The sequence below is a fragment of the Sapajus apella genome, unplaced genomic scaffold (genome assembly GCF_009761245.1).
Source record: "Sapajus apella isolate SASKATOON/1434 unplaced genomic scaffold, GSC_monkey_1.0 scaffold90, whole genome shotgun sequence".
Lineage (NCBI taxonomy): Eukaryota > Metazoa > Chordata > Mammalia > Primates > Cebidae > Sapajus > Sapajus apella.
The window spans coordinates 7,202,768-7,225,909 of record NW_022437030.1 but is presented as its reverse complement, the minus strand read 5'-3'; the positions used below and the strand labels follow the sequence as shown (position 1 = coordinate 7,225,909).

General features: G+C 40.1%; 1 protein-coding gene across 1 annotated transcript in view; it reads right to left on the bottom strand.

Moving 5' to 3' along the window:
- The window catches only part of FTO (FTO alpha-ketoglutarate dependent dioxygenase), a 410,478-nt gene that overhangs the window by 171,958 nt on the left and 215,378 nt on the right, over nucleotides 1-23,142 (bottom strand). Inside the window, exon 8 of the mRNA XM_032255615.1 lies at nucleotides 5,972-6,096. Within this exon, the coding sequence (XP_032111506.1) occupies nucleotides 5,972-6,096 (125 nt within the window). The remainder of the gene's footprint in view (nucleotides 1-5,971; nucleotides 6,097-23,142) is intronic.

Below are 23,142 nucleotides of genomic sequence, written 5' to 3'. Positions count from 1 at the left end.
TCTTAAGAGAGTCACTTTTAACTAGAAGCAAGTAGTTCTAAAAGCTTTTCTAAAAAACTTCCATAAACATTATTTGAAATGAATCTCATCACCATTTTTAAGGCTCCTTGGACCCAAATGAAGTTGTCTCCTATGGAAGAACAGTAAGTTCTGTCTGAGCCTAAAAGTTAAACAGCTATAAATGGACCGAGTTTCCATTTAATCAGGTTACATTCCTACCCAGTGTGCACTGCTGAATGAAATGTAAGAGAATGGTAGGAGAAATAAGTAGGTAATCTCTAGAAAAAAATAAGCGGGGCCACATACAAATAAATAAAGACCCAGACCTGACCATGGTAACAGGGAAATGGGCACGGCTACAATTTAATGACAGCCCCATTTGGAACCCCACCCCTTCTACATGACAAATATTCTTAACAGGCTTGTGAGCTCTTTACCACTAACAAGAGGGGTAAGTCCCTAAGTCTGCCATGTTTAAAAACATCCTATTGAAAAAACAATGGTTTTCAAAAAGCACAGGAAAAGATGCTTGACGCCATTAGTCAGTAGGGAAATACAATTCAAAACCACAATAATATACCACCAGGATGTCTATAGTCCAACAAAAAAAAAAAAAAAGAAAGAAAGAAAGAAAAGAAAGTAACAGGTAATGATGAGGACATAGAGAAATTGGAAACTTTGTGTGCTTTTCTTGGGAATATAAGATGGTGTAACAGAAGTGAAAAACGGCCTGGCAGTTCCTCAAAAAGTTAGACACAGAGTTACCATATGACCCAGCAACTCCATTCCTAGGTATATACCCAAGAGTTCTGAAAACATGTCACTCAAAAACTTGTACATGAATGTTTACAGCAGCATTATTCATGATAGCCAGAGAGTGAGCCCACCCAAATGTCCATCAATCGATTGCCAACCAACAATCCAAATGCCCATCAGTTGATTACTGGATAAATAAAAGGTGGCACATCTATATAGCGGAGTATTATTCAGCAGTAAAAAAGAATGAAATACTTAGGTGCTATGACATGATGCATCCTAAAATCAGTATGCCAAACGAAAGAAGCAAGACATAAAAGGCACGTACTGTATGATTTCATTTATAACAAACGTTATAGACAAATCTGTAGAGATAAAAAGTAGATTGTGGTTGCTAGGGACTGTGGGGAGAAGGGGAAATTGAGGGTGGCTGTTAACAGATGCAGGGTTTCCTTTTTGGGGAAGGAAGATGCTCTGGACCTGGATAGTGGTAATGGTTGCACAATCTTGTACGTATACTACAAAAAAATCACTTAACTGTATACTTTGAAATGATAAATTTTGTTATATGAAATTTTATGTTATACATGGCTTATACTTCAATTTTTAAAAAATCCTAATGGCCTTACTTTTGTCTTTGTGTGTGTGTGTGTGTGTGTGTGTGTGTGTGTGTGTCTATTTACATCTGACTTTGCAAAACTTTAGGGCCATGGCTTTAAAGTTAAAAAGCACAATTGATTCTCAAAGTATTTGCCATCTCCCTGAATTATCCTCTACCTGGCTTTCTGCTCACTTGAAATCCCCCCAGACATAGAGAGTCAAATCAAAACCTTGATGAAAAATATGCTAACTTTGGGTAATGTTTAGAAGACTTCTGTTTTGATTTTTAACGTAATGATTATGTGAGTGAGGCTTGTATTACGAGACAATGAAGTTCAATATAAAGGGTTTTCACCACAATTCCAGTCTTCCAAGACATCTACCATTAAATACTTTTCTGAGTGGGTCAGAGAACTTGCCACTCTGTTGTGGTAATAATTACTTTATCAATTAGCGGCAAATAAATAGATGTAAAGCCTCACTATGATGTTTCTTTGAAAAAAAAAAGAAAGAACCAAACATTACTCAATTAACATTATGTGCTTTTGTCTCGTATTTACAGAAAAGCTGCCAGGCTGTAGTAAGAACAAGACTCTGTTCAAGAGTCACATATATATTTAGTACCAAAGAATGCACAATAATCAGTGGTCAGAGGCTGATACGGATGCAATTTTTTTTTGAAAAACATTTTCTCTAACACTTGATTTACCTAATTATGGGTAAAGCAAGCAGAACAAAATGTTTGCTTCTCATTCTGACTTCAAGGCAAAGGAAGCCCAATCCATTCCTGAAGCTAAGCTATGAATAATTATTCCATAATAAACAATACCCTCAAAATTTCAGCCATCTAGGAAAGACACCAGGGCTTTGCAGAAGATAAACAAGGCACTGACTTTTAATATATTTTATTTAGAAAGACAACTCGGGTGTGGACATTAAACTGTACCTTTTCTTTGGAGCACTTTTCAAATGATAATTTCTTCCACTGTCACCATTAAATCTTAATCCATTCCAGCTCCTTGCATGGGTCATTGAGTCTATATGTACTGCTGTTATTTTAAAATGTTTCCCCTTGGTAGGGAAAGAGGGGGAGAAAAGATGCTGAGAGCCAGATGGGCCTCTTCACAGTTCATTTATCAAACCTAATACACTGGGCCCCACCCTCCTCTCACTCACGATTGCGGTTAAACTTCCATATAATTTGGTAATCATTTTCATTATCAGAGAGTGACCCTAAAGGAGCCTATCCTGGGACACCCGGTCCTTACAGCTGCTCTTTTTCTGCCTTTTCCTACAGTAGACCCTAAGAATCTCAGAGTTTATTAGCTACAGACTGACCTTTGGGCTGCGTGGGTCAAGAAGGGGTCGGATCAGAGGGCTTGCCCAGTTCTTTAAAAGCTATAACAAGCTGTCCATCAGGCAGAGGGGACTGGATAAACAAAGGCGAATCTTCAGAAATTCTGTCCCACTTCTGTTAACACTTACCCTGTATTCACACAGCTTCTCCCAATGTCCTTTGGATCATTCAACTCTGGGGAAGTGAATAGACAGCCCTAATAAGCCTATTTGGAGAGGGTTGTTTATGGGATTACCAACCTTGGAGAAGAAAACCCGAAGCACTCAGATGTGCCTCTAGAGTCACTGGGTTGTGTGACACTGTGACAAACTCGGTTACCCCAAGTCATGCAAAATCGACACTTTCCTCAAAAAGCTAAATTACAAGGAACATATGCTTCAGTTTAAGAGACTTCAGTGAGTCCCAAACAATGGCTTGGCGCCCGACCTGAGAGACAGACAAATATTTTATAACCAGGTTACAAGTTTTACTTTAAAAATTCCCTTTAATATGATCGCAAATGAACCTGCTAAAGAGGGGTAAAAACCTTTACGACAAAAGACTTACACTAAAGTTACTGCCAGCTGCGGCAGCTCTGTTGACCTAAATTTCTCGAAGTTGTACAATTCATAATGCATTCTCTAACGTGCAATGTAAGGTAATTAGAGTCATCTGTATTTAACTTTCAGAGGAAAAAAATTTCTATTATCTAATCTAACTGATCCCCTGACAGCTTTGATGAAAGTAAAATACTGTAACCTATTGCATGGCCTTTGGTGAGTGCTAATTATTTTCTGTCAAAGCACATTTTTCCTTGTGTAATTCTGAAGTACACAATAGGCCAATCTCTAAAACTAGGCTGCTCAGTAAGCACCGCGGTGGATGTTTCGTAGCTTTCACCACCACCCGCTTGACGGCTACTCGAGGCAATGCCCAATTCCAGGCAGCCAGATGACACTTTGATGAGGAAAAGAAAGGTGTATGGTAACCGTCTGTTTATACGGATCACATGGATGAGTCTGTAGATAGGTCACTAGGATGGGAAACATCAAATGGGGATGGAGAAGGGGTGGGGAGAAGGATTATGGTTATTTAATACTCTGAGGACACTTTTCCTTCTGAGATCTCAAGACACCAGCCTCTTGAAATTTTCTTTCAGGTGTTTAGTTTTAAGGGGGCCTGCACAGTGTCAGCTGCTAAGCTCTTTCTTTCCTCCTCCCTGAATACAAAGGACTGGAGAATTTTTGTTTCAGTTGCTAGACTACATCAACTTCAACGCTGGCTCCAGCTTCTGATTAAATTGCTAGCAGTAAGGGCCAGAAATGCTGAAAGCAGATTCCTTTCAAACAGGCCACTTTGACCATGTTGTCTAATGATTTGGTGTATTAAAAAATTATTGTTAACAAACCAAATGCACTCAACAAAAGATATCCATTGGTGCTCTCACTGGGCCATGTGGTCTTTGGACAGAAGGGAAATGGAGGAGAGATTACAGAGGAATTCTTTCTTCCTTTCTATTTAATTAGAATCATCATGGGGAAGACGTGAAACATTAAGCAGACACAAAGAAACCCCTTAGATGTTCCCAAACTGATATCCTATTCCTTAACATTTGTACTTTAATGAATATACATGTTTAACTTGTAATACAAAGAAAATTTTAAAATTAGTTATTGAAAGGTAAATTGGAAATCATTTAGTCATTACTTTAGTTGAAACCGTCTGCTACTGGCCAGGTGTGGTGGCTCGCGCCTGTGATCTGAGCACTTTGGGAGGCCAAGGCAAGAGCATCATTTGAGGCAAGGAGTTTAAGACCAGCCTGATAACATGGCAAGACCCTGTCTCTATTTTTACAATTTTTTTTTTCCTAAAGAAACTGTCTGCCATTTACTCTGACCATACCACCAAAAAGATGGGGGAAGGGGAAGGGAAATACCGTTGGGAATTTTTAAATTAGTATTTAAAAACAAGTCTGAATTTAAAGATAACACACATTTGAAAAAGCAGCTTTCTGATACCCAGTGAGAATCAATACTTCATACTGTCTCCTTTCTTGGAAAATGCTCATCATCAGCCTTGTTCAGACAAAGCTATTTTTATAATTATTACTAGTAAAGCTATCAATTATTGTAAATTCTTTTTAAATGAAGTTATTTGGGGAATATTATACGTATCAATAAATGTTCTGGACTCCCAGGCACATAGAATTTTTAGGCACCAAATAAGACTCTGAGACAAAATATGTCCTACCCTTCCTGATTCCTCTCCCTCTTGCTTTGAGACAGATGACAATTCAATAATTTTTACAAGCCACAGATCTAAAAGATGACCCTAACGTGTGAGAGAACTAGTTCTCGCCTCCCACAATATCAACCATTTTTCAAAAAAGATGATTTAAAGATACTTTTCACCAGTAACACAGTTTCTAAGCATAGGTAACCCTGTGGAAAGAGACCAGGTTGAAACAAGAGTCATTCCTAGTTGGTCAACCCTAAAAATGGGCTTGATAAATAGACTACAGTCATTGCCACAGAACAATTTTTTCGAGGTTTTGGTCAACGGCGAACCTTATCTATGTCAGTGGTCCCATCCCATAAGATTATAACACCATGTTTTTACAGTACCTTTTCTATACCGAGCTGTGTTTAGATACACTAATACTTACCGTTGTGTTACGACTGCTATTCAGTACAGCAACATGCTGTACAGGTCTGCAGCCCAGGAACAACAGGCTACGCCATATAGCCTAGGTGTATAGCAGGCTCTGTCATCAAGGTTTGTGTAAGTGTAGTCTATGAGGTTCACACAATGGGAATCGCCTAAGGACACATTTCTCAGAACCTATCCCCATCATTAAGGGATGCATGACTATGCTTTCAAGTAATCTGCTCTGCACAGTGATATAAGAGCACTGTACGGATTTCCCTGACATCTGCCCTAATGAAATAGCAATGCTAGTCTTTTAGACTGTTGATTAAAAAGGGTTCTTCAGCATCAGGTACTTATATTCCATTATGCTCAAAATGCAAACTTGCATGCTAAATTGGAATTTATTCCTGATAAATGGTGTAAACATACTGATGACGCCAATGGATCATTACAATTAATGTAGTAGGTACCATGGCAGGAAAGCTAACTTTAGCTGAAAGCATCTTAAATATGCTTATTTTTCACGGCCCCCTCCAAGGAAAGGGACAAGGCCAGCCATCAGGAAGGGCTTGGCCAAATATAGTTCTTGTTTGTCAAGAACAACAAATCCCATTTCATAACAGAACTAACCTGGCATGCCATTCCCTCCTCAGGTTCTGGCGCGCAGTGAGCGAGGCAAGGATGGCGGTCAAGATTTCATTCCTTTGTTCCATGGGGAGCCCCTCTCTTTTAACTTCATGAAGCACAGCATTTGTCTACAAGAAATGATCCAAAAAAGAGAAAGAAAAAGTGAAAAATTAACAATAAAAAAAAGCCCATAAGCAAATAAGGACAGTAAATCAATGGCTTTTTTATTACAGTTTCCCTGCTAACAAATCAATACAGTAAATGATGGCCAAAAACGGCCAGCATATATTTGTGTTTAATCAATGTACATGGCACATAAGGTAAACGCCAACGCTCCATTGCCTTAAGTAACACATCAAGATACTGCACATTCTTACTCTAATTTTCTCAGCACACCAACGATTGTTTTTTTCCTGGGAATTGCCTACCATGAGCTATTATTAGAAATGATTTTCACGTACACTTCACTGTGAGTTGTTTATTTTGCCTTTTTAAAAACGAGCAGTGTCTGACTTTCACTGTTTCCTGCCACCCAGCTGAGACTTTCTCTGCCTCTCTTATTTGAATCATTACTTTAAATTTCTACCCATGCCAGCAATGTTTTACAGGGGAAGATGGGGAAAGATTCACTCATTTTCCTTGCTTGTTGCAAATCAAGATCTTGCAAAGAAAATAACGGGAACACAAAAATCAGAAAGACCATTTCTTTGAATAAGTATTTCAAAGAACATCTTTAGATTTTATAGATGTTTTAAAATTTAAAGTTAGTGTGGCTTCTCTGGAGATTTTATAACCAAAGCAATTGCTAAAAGGAATAAAATTGTCATTTCAATTTCAATGAAATTGTCTGTGTTCTAAGTCATTCAATATATTTCTTATCTAACAGATGCCAATATATTTGTTTACTTAAAAGGCACACCGATAACTTGGTTCTCATGAAAATTGAAACACTACTCTCTTACTCTTTTATAGCATTTGACACTGCATATTTACCATCTTCATGACAACCTTGAGAAGAGGACCAATGAGCCCTTGTTGTTTCTGTTGCATAATTCCATACCTCATCCCCTTTGTCTGGCAACATCACCTGAATCTCCTCTTGCAAAGTTTTTTCTTTCACGGTATAAAGTCTTAGAGGGACTGTCAACCAAGGTGTCCTATCCTCACCTACCAAGGATGTGGGCCAGACCAACTTGATTCTTTTACAGGACTTTAGACTCTTGAGAGGAATGATAGAGAAATGAGGAAAAATGCAGAGGCAATTTATCAATTCCCTTAATTGCTTCCACCCATGGTCCTCAGAGTATCTCTAGTTTCTGGAACTTTCCAAATCCAGATCATTCACTTTTCCTTTGATAGTGTCAGTCTCCCAATATCCTTTCAATAAAGTCTCATTTTGTTTAAACTCACCAGGGCTGGGCACGGTGGGTGGTTCATGCCCATAGTCCCAGCACTTTGGGAGGCAGGCAGATTGCTTGAAGTCAGGAGTTTGAAACCAGCCTGCCCAACATAGGGAAGCCCCATCTCTACTAAAAATAAAAATACAAAAATCTGCCAGGCGTGGTGGCACGCATATGTAGTAACAGCCACTCAGGGGGCTGAGGCAGGAGAATTGCTTAAAACCCGAGAGATGGAGTTTGCAGTGAGCTGAGATCACACCACTGTACTCCAGCCTGGGCAACAGAGTGAGACTCCATCTCAAAAAACAACAACAAAAAATTCATCAGAACCTGTTTCTGCTGCTTATCATTGTTAACTGATATAAACCTGTAAGGCAGAAAATAGTACCAGTGTGAAAGAGCCTGGATAATCCACCGGATACTAGCCAGGAAGAGGACCTTGATCCTGCCTCCTGGGGTCAGTATTCCATCTACTATGCTAGGAGATACGCCCAGTTCTCAAGCAGCTTCTGTGGCAACAACATGTTCAGCCTTCCAGCACAAGGAGGAACGTTCAGCTTCTCTAGGTAATTCCAGCACATAAAACCCAGGATCCGGGGGTTGCAAATTCAAATACACACTAGGCCAGGCAAATAACATGAATGAGTTAAGCAGAGGTTACTGAAAGGGAGCACATGTTCTGCCTAAAAAAATGCAACCACTATTCAGATCCAGCCAGCTCTGCCACTCAGAAAAGCTGGCTCATTAATGCCAGATTCATGAATTTTCAAAATAAACAAGAAATCTGGGGTGTGTGTGTGTGGCTTTTTTTTTTTTGTTTTTGTTTTCTGAGATGGAGTTTCGCTCTTGTTACCCAGGCTGGAGTGCAATGGCGCGATCTCGGCTCACCGCAACCTCCGTCTCCTGGGTTCAGGCACTTCTCCTGCCTCAGCCTCCTGAGTAGCTGGGATTACAGGCACGCGCCACCATGCCCAGCTAATTTTTTGTATTTTTAGTAGAGACGGGGTTTCACCATGTTGACCAGGATGGTCTCGATCTCTTGACCTTGTGATCCACCCGCCTCGGCCTCCCAAAGTGCTGGGATTACAGGCTTGAGCCACCGCGCCCGGCCATGTGTGTGTGTTTAATGTAAAAATTGATTTTGTAAATCTTGTAAACTCACTAAATTTTTTTTCTAAATTCCATGTGGGTCAAACGAGAAACACCAATGGGCTGAATAGAATTTAGGCAGCTACCAATCTGTGATCTCTAATCTAAAAGATGTCTAATTTCAGAGAGGTCTGAGCATTAGCGGGTGTTCTAACAGCAGTTCCACTCCTTGTCTATGACAAACTACCTCGTGTACTTAAAGTTGGAAGGAACCTCAAAACATCATGTAGTTTTATCGGCCAGGCATGGTGGTTCACACCTGTAATCCCAGCACTTAGGGAGGCCAAGGTGGGTGGATCACCTGAGATCTGTAGTTCAAAACCAGCCTGGCCAACACAGTGAAACCCCATCTCTACTAAAAATACAAAAAATTAGCCGGGTGTGGTGGCAGGCATCTGTAATCCCAGCTACTTGGGAGGCTGAGGCAGGAGAATCACTTGAACCTAGGAGGCAGAGGTTGCAGTGAGCCAAGATCGTGCCACTGCACTCCAGCCCAGGCAACAAGAGTGAACCTCTGTCTCAAAAAAAAAGTCATATAGTTTATTGTTATGTCTGTAGGTATATATATTATTTTAGCAAAATGCAAAAATGCATCAAATGGAAGACAAAGTAGACATCTAGCCAGCTCCAAAAACACTATCAAAATAAAATTTCCCTCTGTGAATCTATTAAAATGTTTATTTTTTAAAATGTCATTTACCTCTTCCTTGCCTTTCATATCATTTGCATTTTATCCAGGGGCCCTTGTTTTCCATAGGCCCTGAACAGTCTTAAGAGGGGAAGAAACACGGATGTAAGAAAGTTTCACAAAGAAATGGGATGTTGTCTGTTTACTTCAACACTGTATCCCATTGCCCACAAAATATTTGTCAAATCAGTGAATAAAGAAGGGACTTGAAAAATAAGTATTACAAAAACAAAACAATGAAGGCTCTCTTCTTTTAAGAAATTACTATTACATAAATGGTAAAGCCATAAAATGGATAAAGTAAGAAACAGTTACATGCTTTACAAGCTCTTCACTTCACTAAGGGACTCACTGTAAGGCTTCTTGAAATAACCAGATCCTGTAGTTCAAGAATTTCCTCAACTTCAGTTATTCTGGCACATCCTCGTTAAGTCTTGCCATATTTGTATATGAACTATATAACACAGTATTTAATATTTTCATTTAAATGGACTCATTTTCATGGTAATTTCTAAATAGAAGTAAAATAAGAAAAAATAATACTATGAAAATTGGCTTTTTTAAAAAATATAAATTGACTTCAAATGCAAAATGGTAAAACTAATGGTACTTATAAATGAGAAGACAATCATAAAAGTAAATATAAACAAAGCTATATATTTATTACATTCTAGATTGATATTGTTGCTTGCTGAAGGCTCTGAGGCTAAAGCATGCCCTCTCTTTGTAAAAGAACATATTAACAAGTGATGGAGAATAACGATGCAGCAGATTTAAATGAAGCCTTTCTTGACATAATCATGTAAACAGATGGAGCTGAAGAGAGAATCACTGTCTCACAGTGTGGTCCTCATGTCCAGAGCCCCCAAGTACCACCTAGCATCACCCTGTGTCACTTGTGATCCACATCTCACACTGTAGACACACTTCCCTACTGCAATGGTTTTTAACACTTTGCAGACAAAGCTCTTTTCTCCCCAAATGTATCCTACATGCAACTCCAATATATACAACAAACAAAATGGGAACAGTTCTCTTTGAAGCTGGTATGGAGGACCTAGAGGTCCTCCCTCTGTCATGCGGCATCTTCTTAAAGCCCCAAAGCACTGTGAAACATAATTTGCCAACCCCAACCCAAGAGCATCTAAAATAGCATTCACGTTTTTAATAGTTTCGACACTGCTAGGAGGAATGCAAAATACTACAATTCTGATAAACTGCTTGGCAATTTCTTATAAAGTTAAACATACATTTAGCATATGACCCAGCAATCTCATTTATAGGGATTTATCTAAAAAAATGATAACTCATGTTCAAACAAAAACATGTATACAAATGTTTACGGCAACTTTCTTCATAATCACCAAAAACTGGAAACAATCTAAATGTTCTTCAAAAGATAAATGAATAAATACGTGGTGATACATTCACACAACAGAATACCACTCAGCAATAAAAAGGGCTGAGCAAGTGACGTATGCCACTACTCAGAAGCATCTCAAATACATTATGCTCAGTGAACAAAACCACTTATTTGACATTCTGGAACAGACAATACTACAGGGACAGAGAACGTAACAGTGGTTGCTAGCGATTAGGTCAGGCAAGAGACAGCACGAAAGAATTTTTGAGCATGATGGAACCATTCTGTACCTTGACTGTGGTGGTTACATGAGTTTATACAAACGTTAAAACTCATAGGACATGTGGCTCATGCCTGTAATCCCAGCATTTTGGGAGGCCGAGACAGATAGATCGTTTGAGATCAGGAGTTCAAGATCAGCCTGGCCAACATGGCGAACCCTGCCTCTATGAAAAATACAAAAGTTAGCCAGCTGTGGTGGCATGCGTCTGTAATCCCAGCTACTCAGGAGGCTGAGGCAGGCGAATTGCTTGAACCTGGGAGGAGGAGGTTGTAGTGAGCCAAGATCATGCCACTGCACTCCAGCCTGGGCAACATCTCAAAAAAAAGGGCACAAACAACAAATAAAAACACAAAAAACCTACAGGACTGTACGCCAAAAAGGCCAATTCCAATTTTATTGTAAGTAAATTTTATAAAATTAAACTTAAAAACTGTATTTGCATCACATTTTTAAAACAAGGAAGAATACAGAAAACAAGTTTCAAGTAAACACATCTAGTAAATAAGTAGTAAAAATATGGAGAAATATAACTTAATGACAAAAACAAATTCTGTTACAAAAAAACTATTTTAATATTAGGAAAGGAAGGGGGAACTTTGAACATTAAAACTCTAAAATTTAGGGTGAAAAGAAATCATTGCACAAAAGGAAATTTCAGTGTCAAAAAAGCGTTCTTTTTACAAGGCAATTAACGTGATATTTTTACTCCTTATAATAGTGTAGGCTTTTCAAGGGTTGACTTCCCCAGGAAATGTTTATAGGCCATTTTCCCATTAGTAGTAACACAGAACTGTCTTCAAACAAATAACAATTTTTAAATGGTCTCCTATTACCAAAAACACATTCTCCCTTCCCTCCTCCCAAAATACGAGAAAAAATCCCCCACAGATTTAGAAAATGTGCACTAGAGGCTAAATTTCATTTCATTAGTACTTTTTTTTCAACAGAAACCTTTGGAAATGCAGGCCAGATCAGAAAGAACTAAGTATTAACATATTCTTTAGAGTGCTGGCTGTTCAAATCCCCGCTGTCATCTCTAGCTGTGGGTCCTTCCCATAACTCCAAATGGTGATGAGAACAGAACCTCTCCACAGTTCTTGTAAGTACTAGCTGCCTGGTACACATGCTGCCATGATTATTACTGTTCGGTTTCATCTTAAACTCTGCCAATCTACCTTGTGCTAGGCTATGCTGATTTAACAAAGGGATTCCTGAAAATGTCTATTACTTTAAAGGAAATCAGGCAACCACTGAATAATCACAACCATAAAATCTATATGTACCAGAAGCCAGAGGCTATCCTTTTGCATATCCCTAGTGGTAGAAATCTTTATCCCTTTATCCTTTGAGGGTGGGTTTTATTTTTAGAATCAGTTCTGATTTTACTTCATCTCACTCCATTAGTGGACACCTCTCTCTCTTGGGCCAGTACCCAGCACTAAGCTGGTCCTTCTTAGTCTCCTGTATGCTGTTCCTTGTTCTAAGATAAGAAGCTGTTGTCATCCCAAGGCCATACCTTTCATCCCCCTCTCATCTCTTCAGCTGGCTCTCTCTCTGGGTGATTTGTCCTTCCAGTGGCTTTCAGGGTTCCCTGTAGACTACTGACATCTCTACACTGCTAGATTTAAGCAGACCTTTCCATTAAGCTCTGGTTCCATACAGCCAACAACTGGCTATCTTCCTTAAACAGGCGCCTCAAACATAAGATTTTGACCTTCACCTGTCCACATTTGAACTGACTACTTTTGCTCTCCTTCTACCGTATTTCCCTAGAACAGTGACTGCACTACTATCAATGCAATAATTCGGACTAGAACCCTCACTATCACCCTGATCTCCTCCCTTTCCCTTTACTGCACTGCCTATACCTAAACATGAAAAACCCTATGATTCCTCTCTCTCTTCAGTATGACGAAAATTTGCCCCCTTTCCCGCAGCCATAGGTTTAGTTCAGACCCACTTCTCATCTGTACCGTGTATGGCCTCCAATCGGGTCTGTCTGTGTACATCTCACCCCTTTCATGAATTTTCCTGCTTCAAGAGTGATCTTTTAAAAGTACATGTCCAAACATGTTACTTCCTTTTGACTAACTCAGCATCACCTACGGTCGTGGTTTTTAGGCTTTTGTCAGGAAGCTGTGGTGCTACCATGAAGTTTCTTAGGGTCACTAAGAAGACAAGGAGCTTTGGCTTCAAAATCTCACCTAAACCAGAGCACCTTTGTTTACGTCTGCTTCAGTTATTGGCATTTGGAGGATACAAAAAAAAAAAATAATAATTTTTTCAAAGTCCGAATTCCTTAGCCTAGGGGAAAAAAAAACCTTTTTCATACAGGTCCTGCTTACTTCTCAAAATGTATGTCCTATCATCTTCTATTTCATATCAAACTGTAATTCCCTGAAATTATATGGTTGTTCTATACTATGCTTCAATTGTTATCTTTGATGTATTACTTTCCAGTAACTACTCATTCTTCAAGAAACATCTCAAATAACACCTCCTCTGTGAAGTCTCCCACAAACTACATCCGTCCACCAAATTAAGTAGAGCTGATCACTCTTTTTATGCACCACCATGTCGTACTTCATTGCACTTACACGTTCATTTAAATTTTTCTCCTCCAGAGTGTGGGCTCAATTAGACCAGAAGGGTCCATGCCCATTTCTTAATAATCTCCACAGTGCCTAGAATGGCAACGTGCTGTGCAAGTGGACTCCTGATGGATGCTTTGGAATAAATGAAGCCAAATGACATGCTGGAACATATCCGGGGAGTCAAGCTAACGATCAAGCCAGAGAGCACTATTCGAGGTCAAAAACAGTATGTGAAACAAGCTTTGATTTGATTCAAACTATTCTTGAAGATGAGTGTAAGAATGGGGCTGGAAAAACTATTTTTAAGCAACAGAATCAAGAAAAATAAATCTATGCCCTTGGTAGGTGACTACTTAAAAGGGCAACGGTCATTTGTATGGATGTGTCTAAAAATATGCCCTCCTAATGTGAGGGCATATATAGGAGGAAGAAGTCTCACTTCGTCCATTTCAGCAGAGAAAACTAGTTTGCACTGGCAACACACAGCATATTAAGGACCCTTAAGAATTTCCCAGTCTTTCATTTCTCGTGGCTCAAAACTTTATGTATAAAACCAAAGCAAAAAATCCACAGCCAGAGAGAGAGAGAGAGAGAGAGAGACAGAGACTGATTGCAAATCAGAAAAGAAAAACCAAAAACTCTAAGGAGCCTTGAATTTTGGGCTTAAAATTCCTATCTTTCTTGGAAAAAGTCTTCCAGTTCTGAATATATTCAATTAAAACACAGTAATTCGCCTAATTCTTGTGGGGCAAATTGCTACAGTCAGTAACTTTCAGTATGGCCTAATTCCACCATACCATAGCAGAATTTGTTGAAGTAGGGTTTTCAGAGAGGAACCACTCTGAGATTTAAAAGGAGACTTACACCATTTACTCTTTACTAATAATTCTACGTAAATCTTTAATCTTTTTGGTTCCTCTCTGATACGATGCAGCAGCTTCTGATAGACCTGTAACTCCAAACTCAGACTTAATCTCTCCTTCTTACAAATCAAAGAACGTTGTCCAAGGAAATGCATGGAAACAGGATGGCATTCTACAAATATGGCTGGTAATCCCTCTACAGAGTTCATAAAAAAAAAAAAAAAAATCTACTACTGTTCTTGCAATTTCAAAAGGCGTTTACACACCAGGTTCCCGGAACTGCGTACCTTTCTGACCTCCTCATCCATCCATTCTCACCACCACCACAGAAGTAATACTGTTATTATGGGAAAAATGTCACCCCCAACACTTTTTATATACATAGCTGTCTCATGTTAGGGTTGTATTTCCCCTCTGCACACACAAATTACAAAGATATGCTCTGACTGATAATGAGGGCTAAAGGTTCAACTTGTGAAGAAATTTGGTTTAAGATGTTATCAGCTGGGAAAGCTATTTCCTCACATCAACATTGCCACAGGCTGTCAAAAGCCCCAACCAGTGCTCCCCTCTTCAAAAGTCCAGGAACACTTTTTTTTTTCTTTCTCTCTTTCCTTTTTTTTTAAAAAAGAAGAAGAAGAAGAAGAAAGGCACAGGACCCACTGAGATAGCCTTAGTCCCATCAAAGAAAGGTCAATCTCAGGTCTTCCTTCATTTAGTGATTGTCAGTTTAAGATGGCTCTTTTGTGAGGCCTCTTTGGCTCAATGCTGAGTGATGCCTTCACATTTTCTAAACCGGACTGGGCACCACCAAAGATTTCCAGCACGCTTGGATCCACAGCGCGGCAGAACAAATAAACATTCCTCTCAGCCCTTCTGCCTACCTTATCTCCCTCTCCGGGAACAGGAGGTTTTGGGGGTGCCAATGTTTACACGATGTTAAAACTTTCTTTCCCCTGTTTCCTGAATTTGAGAAAACGCATCCTGGATGACCTCGGCTAACAGATAACACCAAGTCACCACTGGGTGCCACGTCTACGGGACTACTTAAGGCTTCTCTCTTCATCCTCCCCTCCCCTCCCCCACCCTTCATAGTCAACTCACCCAGGAAAGCAGGAGATAAGCTCCACTGTCTTGAAAGGAAGGCACAAAGGCAGAAGTTTCCAAGAGGCTGTCAACAAAGCAGGCTTTTATTCCCACCTTAAAGACACACTTGGTTCAGTTCATCTCAAAGACCCACTTTATTTGAATGAACATCTCCGCAGAGTTCACCACATGACTCCTCAAAAATGTGCCAGTAAGACATATTTTAGTGTTTTTCCATCATGTACTATTGACTAAGGGAGCTAGCTGAGAGTAATCAAGAATGTCTGTGGGGAAAGAATTCAGGGAAAATGTTTCTTTGATCAGTTTCCTCATCCGTAAAGCGGTGTACGTAATAGCCCCGAACTCGCGAAGCCCTTGTGAAGAGTAAATGAAATAATCCACGTCAAGTGCTTGGCACAGCACTCAGCATATATAAAATGCTTGATAAATGTTAGAAATTGGTATTAGGACTATCGGCAGCAGCATCATATGTATAAAGTCTTGGGGGAAATATCACAGAGGAAAAGATATGGATATTGATTTACAAAACCCCAAATACTAAAAATATCACAGCCATGACTCTGAATGACTACTTATTTTTGTTTTTTCCCCCAAGCACTTACACTGTATCTCCCATCTTTCTCCTTCTATGAGTAGAGAAATCACTCTGCCTCTTCTATTTGACAAAAGCCATGGAGCCACAGCAGCCTGCCTGCCACTGCATAAACTCCCGGGAACAGTCATGTGGGTGACCGCTGGAATGTTCAGGCTGCTGTGGGAAAAGATGGCCTGCCCCATACATTTAAGCTCGCATGCCGGGGCAGTGTACGAAATCTAGACCTCTGAGCTCCCGTTGGCAACTTTGGTGTTGCAGATGATGGTGAAAAACAGCCCCGTGTATTTGTCAAGGAAAGAAAAAAAAAGAAAAAAAAAAAGTGGGGGAGAAAGGGAAAGAGGAAAAAAAAGTGTTGTTTATAGAAGCCAGCTGCTTGGACCTTGGCGCCAGCAGCCCCTCATCCTGCTATTTTACGCCTGCAACCCCACTGCCCCTACTGGCACAGGTACAACTAAATGTTGACTTCAATGCTTCAGAGAGCACTCGACTGATTTTGTACATGATTAATTGCCAAAGACATGGTTGGCCATATGGAACAGAGAAAGCATCAAGTAATTCATACTTCTGTATGTGATCGCTTGGCCCCTGTTGTTTTAATGTACAGGAAAGACCTAGTATAGCACAGCCCTGGTGTCTTGCCCCTGACAGCCCATTAAGAAATCTCAAAGCACCTAGTCGAAGTTATGCTGTTGGCTTTTCAATAGCAGCCTAATAAAACAGAAGCAGAGCTTTCCAACCAGTCTTAAATCTTTCACATACAGTACATTAACTACTACGGCTGAAACAACAGGCTTCTTATGATAGGAAATGGGATTTGATTTCTAGTCTCTGCATACTTACTGAAAGCCCTTTTTTGGCCTTTATGGAGTTTACAAAATCATTGTTCTTTTTTTCTCTCTCTGTTTTCCAAGCAGCCTAATAGATTTGTTTGTTTCAATAGAGTCTACTCTTTGTCACTATCACATGCACTCCATGTAACAAAGCTGATTCATAGACTGGATAAGGAAACGGCATAATTAGTCTTACCAGGAGAGCCCAGGAATCATTTTAGCTTCTGAAGCATTAGCCTCCTTTACAAACAAGAAAACACAAAACCTATCCGCTGGAAGGAAGAGCCTCAGAAACACAGTGGCACAGGGGGTACTTATTACCCCCACTTCTTTCCCATCTCTGTGAAATGAATCCATTCGATGTGGGAAAGAATATCAATTTATTCCGTAGTTTTTCTACTGTTGGCTGTGGGTGACATTCCACTCCAGGCACAAGAGGAAGGTGCCACCTTAGGTACAATTCATCCCAACTTGCAGTTTATTAGCATCACCCACTAGTAAGATCTTTGCAGGCTGTTACTTTCAGTCTGAGGGGACTATGTATGCGTTTCCACAACGTTTTCCTTTCAAGGATTTTCAGATGACAGTGCTAAAAGTTATAACACCATCAGTAGTTTCCTTTGTCAGTTCTGACACGTACTGGGAGGATGCCTTTGTTGGCACTTTCTGTTAGAAAATACTTATATGACATTTTTTTTTTGTCTGTGGATTTTTAGGTGTTGAAATTATCCTCACACCAGAAAACACCATATACCAAAACGCCACTTGCCAGCCTATTCATTAGCGGGATTATAATTGCCCCACTGCTAAAATGAGCTAACAACCCATTTACAACTCTAAGCCAATGGGAAATTCTCTGCCTCCCTGCTGCCTCTCCTTCTTCGGAATATGCTGCTGCTTTTCAGGATGAGCAACCCAACTAATAAACAATAGCACGAAACAGGAAGCAAGAGCAAGACTCTTGGGGAAAAAAAGGAAACAAGAGCTTTAAGACTGGCTCAATTATATGGCAATGAAGACACAATCCAAGATCTCTACAAAGACAAGAAAATTGTTGTCGCTGACCATCATCTATAAAACTGGTTTTGTTTTATTAAGGTATGCTTTATAAAGTATGATGATCGTGTAATTCCCATTTTGCAGATTTTCACTTGTCCATTTCGGGAGGGTGAAATGCCCAAGATTAATCAGTGGTGGAAGTACTTAGCATGCTAATTCTTTACATCTCTACCTTGCTATTACCACAATAGCAACATTAATAGATTATACATAAAAGTATTATTCCTAATACTGTTATGTTTTATATATATACATAACAAAAAGTAATATACATAAATATAGCTTTCTAAAGTCTCATTGATGAAAATAAACCTAGAGTCACAAAACCTTCAATAAAGAAATGAAAATGCTGAAACTGCAGCCACGGTACATAGCAATACTACCTGGATCCAGAATTAAACATGGACCTCCCCATACGTTTCACATAATTAATACTAGGATGACAGCTAACTTCTCTCCACATATTTTGGCAATGCTTCGCCTTGTCTTTATCTTTTTATCAAAAACTACTCCCTTTATAGATAAAAGCAAGAACTCTCCCAACCCCACCACAAGACACACATGCCCCTAATTCCTAGCCGCCACTTTTAAGAATTTCACTGCACTAATCCGTCCATTGGCCTGTTAATTGAAGGTGAAGAATGGCTAACGGCACCAAGCACGAAATAATTGAGCCACTGATGATGTTTGGCCTAAAAGTGGCTTAGCACCTTCCGATCCTTGGACAAGTGAAAAGTTAACCAAGATCTCCATGAGATCAGCTCCCTCCTTCCCCTAAACATCAGTAGCACAAAGGCTGAAGTGGTCTGTCGGGCACACTGGATTATATGAAGTGTAAAACATTGGGGGAGAAGGGAAGGGAGGGATGGCCTTTGAAAGGGAACAGGAAAAAGAAATCACACTTGCAAGAGGATCCAGCTGACAGCTCAGTTCCTAACAAGGGAGACAAGTGAATATGTTTGCAAATATTGTGAATGCAGGAAGAGCACAGGCCTTTTGTCTGCAGCCCTACAGTGTGTCTTTAACCCAACTGCTGCCTGCATCACTGAACATATGTTTTCTACACAAGAATGAAGCAGAAAAGGCTCTTTGTTACCATTCACTCCTTTGTATATATCTACCCCCCACCCACCCACCCACTCACCCACCCACCTCCTCTTTCAGGAACATCCAAACCAAAGTCCTAGTAGAAATTTTATCTGCTTAGGAGAGTGAAGCCAGAAGGTCCGGCCAAGACCTTACTACTGTCACCAGGCCTAGAGAACTGGTCCCCCCAGAGTGGCAATAAGAATAACAGCTATGTTTATTTAGTGCTTACGACCTGCCATGCCAACAACCATTATCTCAATTAATCCAGCAATCATGATATATCAAGGATCTCCATTTTAAAGATGAAAGAATGGAGGCACAAAGACAGTATATCCCCCCCTCGCCACCCCTACCACTGTACAGTCACAAGGGAAGAGGTCCATACTAGACACATGGAGTTGGAAATGCTTTGGAACACTAAGCAGACAGGGCTTTGGAACATGAGAGAAATACATAAAAATGAAAGATTTGGGATGGGCACGGCAGCTCATGCCTGTAATCACAGCACTTTGGGAGGCTGAGGCAGGTGGGTCACCTGAAGTGGGGCATTGGAGACCAGCCTGACCAACATAGAGAAACCCTGTCTCTACTAAAAATATGAAAGTCTCATCATAAATATTGTAAAAATACAAATTTAGTCTGGCATGGTGGTGCATGCCTGTAATCCCAGCTACTCAGGAGGCTGAGGCAGGATTGAACCCAGGAGTTGGAGGTTATAGTGAGCCGAGATCGTGCCATTGCACTCCAGCCTGGGCAACAACAGTGAAACTCTGTGTCAAGAAAAAAAAAAGGAAAGAAAGATTTGGGAAAATTACACACACACACCAATTCCACACTTCATATGTCACCATATGTAAGCTGGGATCTGGACAGTACAGAACTCAAATTCAAACAAAGCTGATGCACAAACTTCTCCACTTTTGGCTGCAATGAAGAAAATATTATGATCGGTGACTCAAGAGGTCTCTCTTGTCCTTGAGGACTTTAGCACAGGACGAAGAACAAAGGCCCTGAAGGCCAACTGCCTTTGTGACCAAGTTGGCCATGGGCAAGTTACTTATGCTCTCTGGACCTCAGTTTCCTCATGTGTAAAAGGAGAATATTTGTAGCGGTTACTTCTGAGGGCTTACAGGATTCCTTTTTTATACATAAAGCCCTTACAATAGTAACTGACACATGGCAACCAGTCCATAAGTGTTAGCTCCTTTTTCTCCCAGAATTTTGCTGCTGACATTTAGGATAAATCTAAAGTACCGGCCACTCAGAGTCACATTAAATCTACTAAAATAAGTCATAAAAATGAAGCCTTTCTTTATTCCTATTTCCCCCATTCAGTCTTTTTAAAATTATTATTATTTCCGCAGGTTTTTGGGGAACAGGTGGTGTTTGGTTACACGAATAAATTCTTTAGTGATGATAGGATCCTGAGATTTTGGCACACCCATCACCCAAGTAGTGTTCACTGTACCCAGTGTGTAGTGTTTTATCCCTCACCTCCCTCCCACCCTTTTCCCCAAGTCCCCAAAGTCCATTGTATCATTCTGATGCTTTTGCATCTTCATAGCTTAGCTCCCACTTATGAGTGAGAACATACGATGTTTGGTTTTCCATTCTTGAGTTACTTCACTTAGAATGATGGTCTCCAATTCCATCCAGGTTGCTGTGAATGGCATTATTTCGTTTCTTTTTATGGCTGAGTAGTATTCCATTGTGGTATTTCTTTATCCACTCGTTGGTTGATAGACATTTGAGCTGGTTCCGTATTTTTGCAATCGCAAATTGTGCTGCTACAAACGTGCAAGTATCTTTTTTGTATAATGACTTCTTTTCCTCTGGGTGGATAACCAGTAGTGGGATTGCTGGATCAAATGGTAGTTCTACTTTTAGTTCTTTACGGAATCTCCACATTGCTTTCTACCCCCTATTCAGTCTTACCCAGGGTCTTATGGAGCAACGGAATGCGTTGATACCAGATAAGCTGATATCTCTTAACCTGGATACTTTCTGAACCATGTTGATGATGATGATGATGATACAGCAGCCATTATTGAGTGCTTTCTACATGCCAGGTGCTGCTCAAATACACTATGTTACTGAATCCTAATAATAAGTCTATAAGATAAAGATATTATCATTTCCATTTTGCAGATGAAAAAAACTGAGACTCAGAAAGGTCAAATAATTTGTCAAATTTTATATCAGTAAGCAATAGAGACAAATCTAACTCAGACATCAGACACCCGTGCCTGAAGCTAACACATGTGCAAACTGACAAACTTTGGAAAGTGCTTTCATTAACTTTATCTCATTTGATCCTCATATAAACTATATGCTTTGAGTAGATCAAGTATTAATCACATTTTTATATCTGTTCCTGTGTTAGTTTGCTGTGAATGATGGTTTCCAGCTTCATCCATGTCTCTGCAAAGGACATGAACATTGTGACTATTAAAACTTAAATAAAATAACAATCTGGTAGAAAAAAGATAATTCACGAAAATCACATAGGCAGAGCTGCTGCACTTGTCCTTAGATAACATCTACCTAAGACAAATGCAGTCCCTGCCTAAACACCACTGTCTACAGAGTCTTCAATGTCAGAACTACCTGCCACTTGGCACATAGTTACTCGGAGGAGATGGATGGATGAGGACGGAGACACACACACACACACACACACACACACACACACACACACACAGAGTCAATTTTGTGATATGGCTCTCCAATAGGAATTCAGGACCTATTAATTGGAAATCTCAGTGCATATTATTAATGCATTAATAGTAGCCATAAAAAAACCCATCACAGTGACTATGTAAAACACATAATCAGAAATGTGTCAACAATAAAAACATAAGAATTTTACATTTACCATGTGCCAGGCCCTGTCCTAATAACTTTTCATGTAATCTCAATTTAAATCCTCATAATAATTCAGTGAAATAGGTTTTATTATTATCCCAACTTACTGAAAAGAAAATCAAAGCACAAAGTAACTTGCCTCAGATTACACAGCTGATAAGTAGTGGGGCCAAGAGTTCAACCCAGGTAGTCTGGTGGTAGAGTTCACTCTCTTACCCACTAAACTATGAAATGACAAACTACAGGGAATGTTCTGTGAGGCAGGGATGCAGCATTTCATGTATTCCCTTCAACAAGCTGACATGGCAGGTTGGTATCTTTAGCAAACTCATTTTCAAAGTGAAAGAACCCAGCCTTAGTAGAGTGTTCAATGACTGGCCCAGGGTCTCATGGGCTAGCAGGGTAAAATCGGGGTTAACGATGCCAAGCCCTCGACCATAGTTTCACTGACAGACTAGGGTTCAGAGACAGTCTCCACTGGTGGAAGAAGCAGTGACTAGTCTTCTGGTGTCTGAGACTCCAATCAGGGATTCTCCCCAACTAGAGTCTCACTTGGACACACAGACAGAGTCCTGAGGTTGCAGTGAACATCATCATCTTTTTCTTTCTTTTTTATTTTTTTGAGACAGAGTCTCACTCTGTCATACAGGCTGGAGTGCACTGGTGTGATCTGGGCTCACTGCAACCTCTGCCTCCCAGGTTCAAGCAATTCCCTGCCTCAGCCTCCCGAGTAACTGGGATTACAGACACCTGCCACTACACCCAGCTAAATTTTTTAAATTTCATTTTATTTTTATTTTTAGTAGCGATGGGGTTTCACCATCTTGGCCAGGCTGGTCTTGAACTCCTGACCTCATGGTCCACCCGCCTCAGTCTCTCAAAGTGCTGGGATTACAGGCGTGAGCCATCGCGCCCGGCCCATTTTTTAAACTCAGACAACAACCAAATAGTTGACGAGCCTTAGCTCCACTCCAGATATCCCAGAGATTCTCCCTAGCTACCTAGGTCAAGATTGAAAATCATGATTTAGGGCTCTTTGCACATTTACGAATACTACATATGAAAGGAATGTAAGTGTCAGATGAAATGATAACTTCTGAGTGCTAGTATTACCAGAAGATCACAACAGTCCTTAGGTTTGCAGACACTGCTCTGTGTATACGTTTAGTGTCACTGACAGAGGTCATCATTCGATTTAATGTGTGGCGTAAGCAACAGAATCGTAGCTTCTCTCTGGTTAGGAAAGAACACCCAATGTTCACATGAGCAATAAGTGTAAAAACATCATT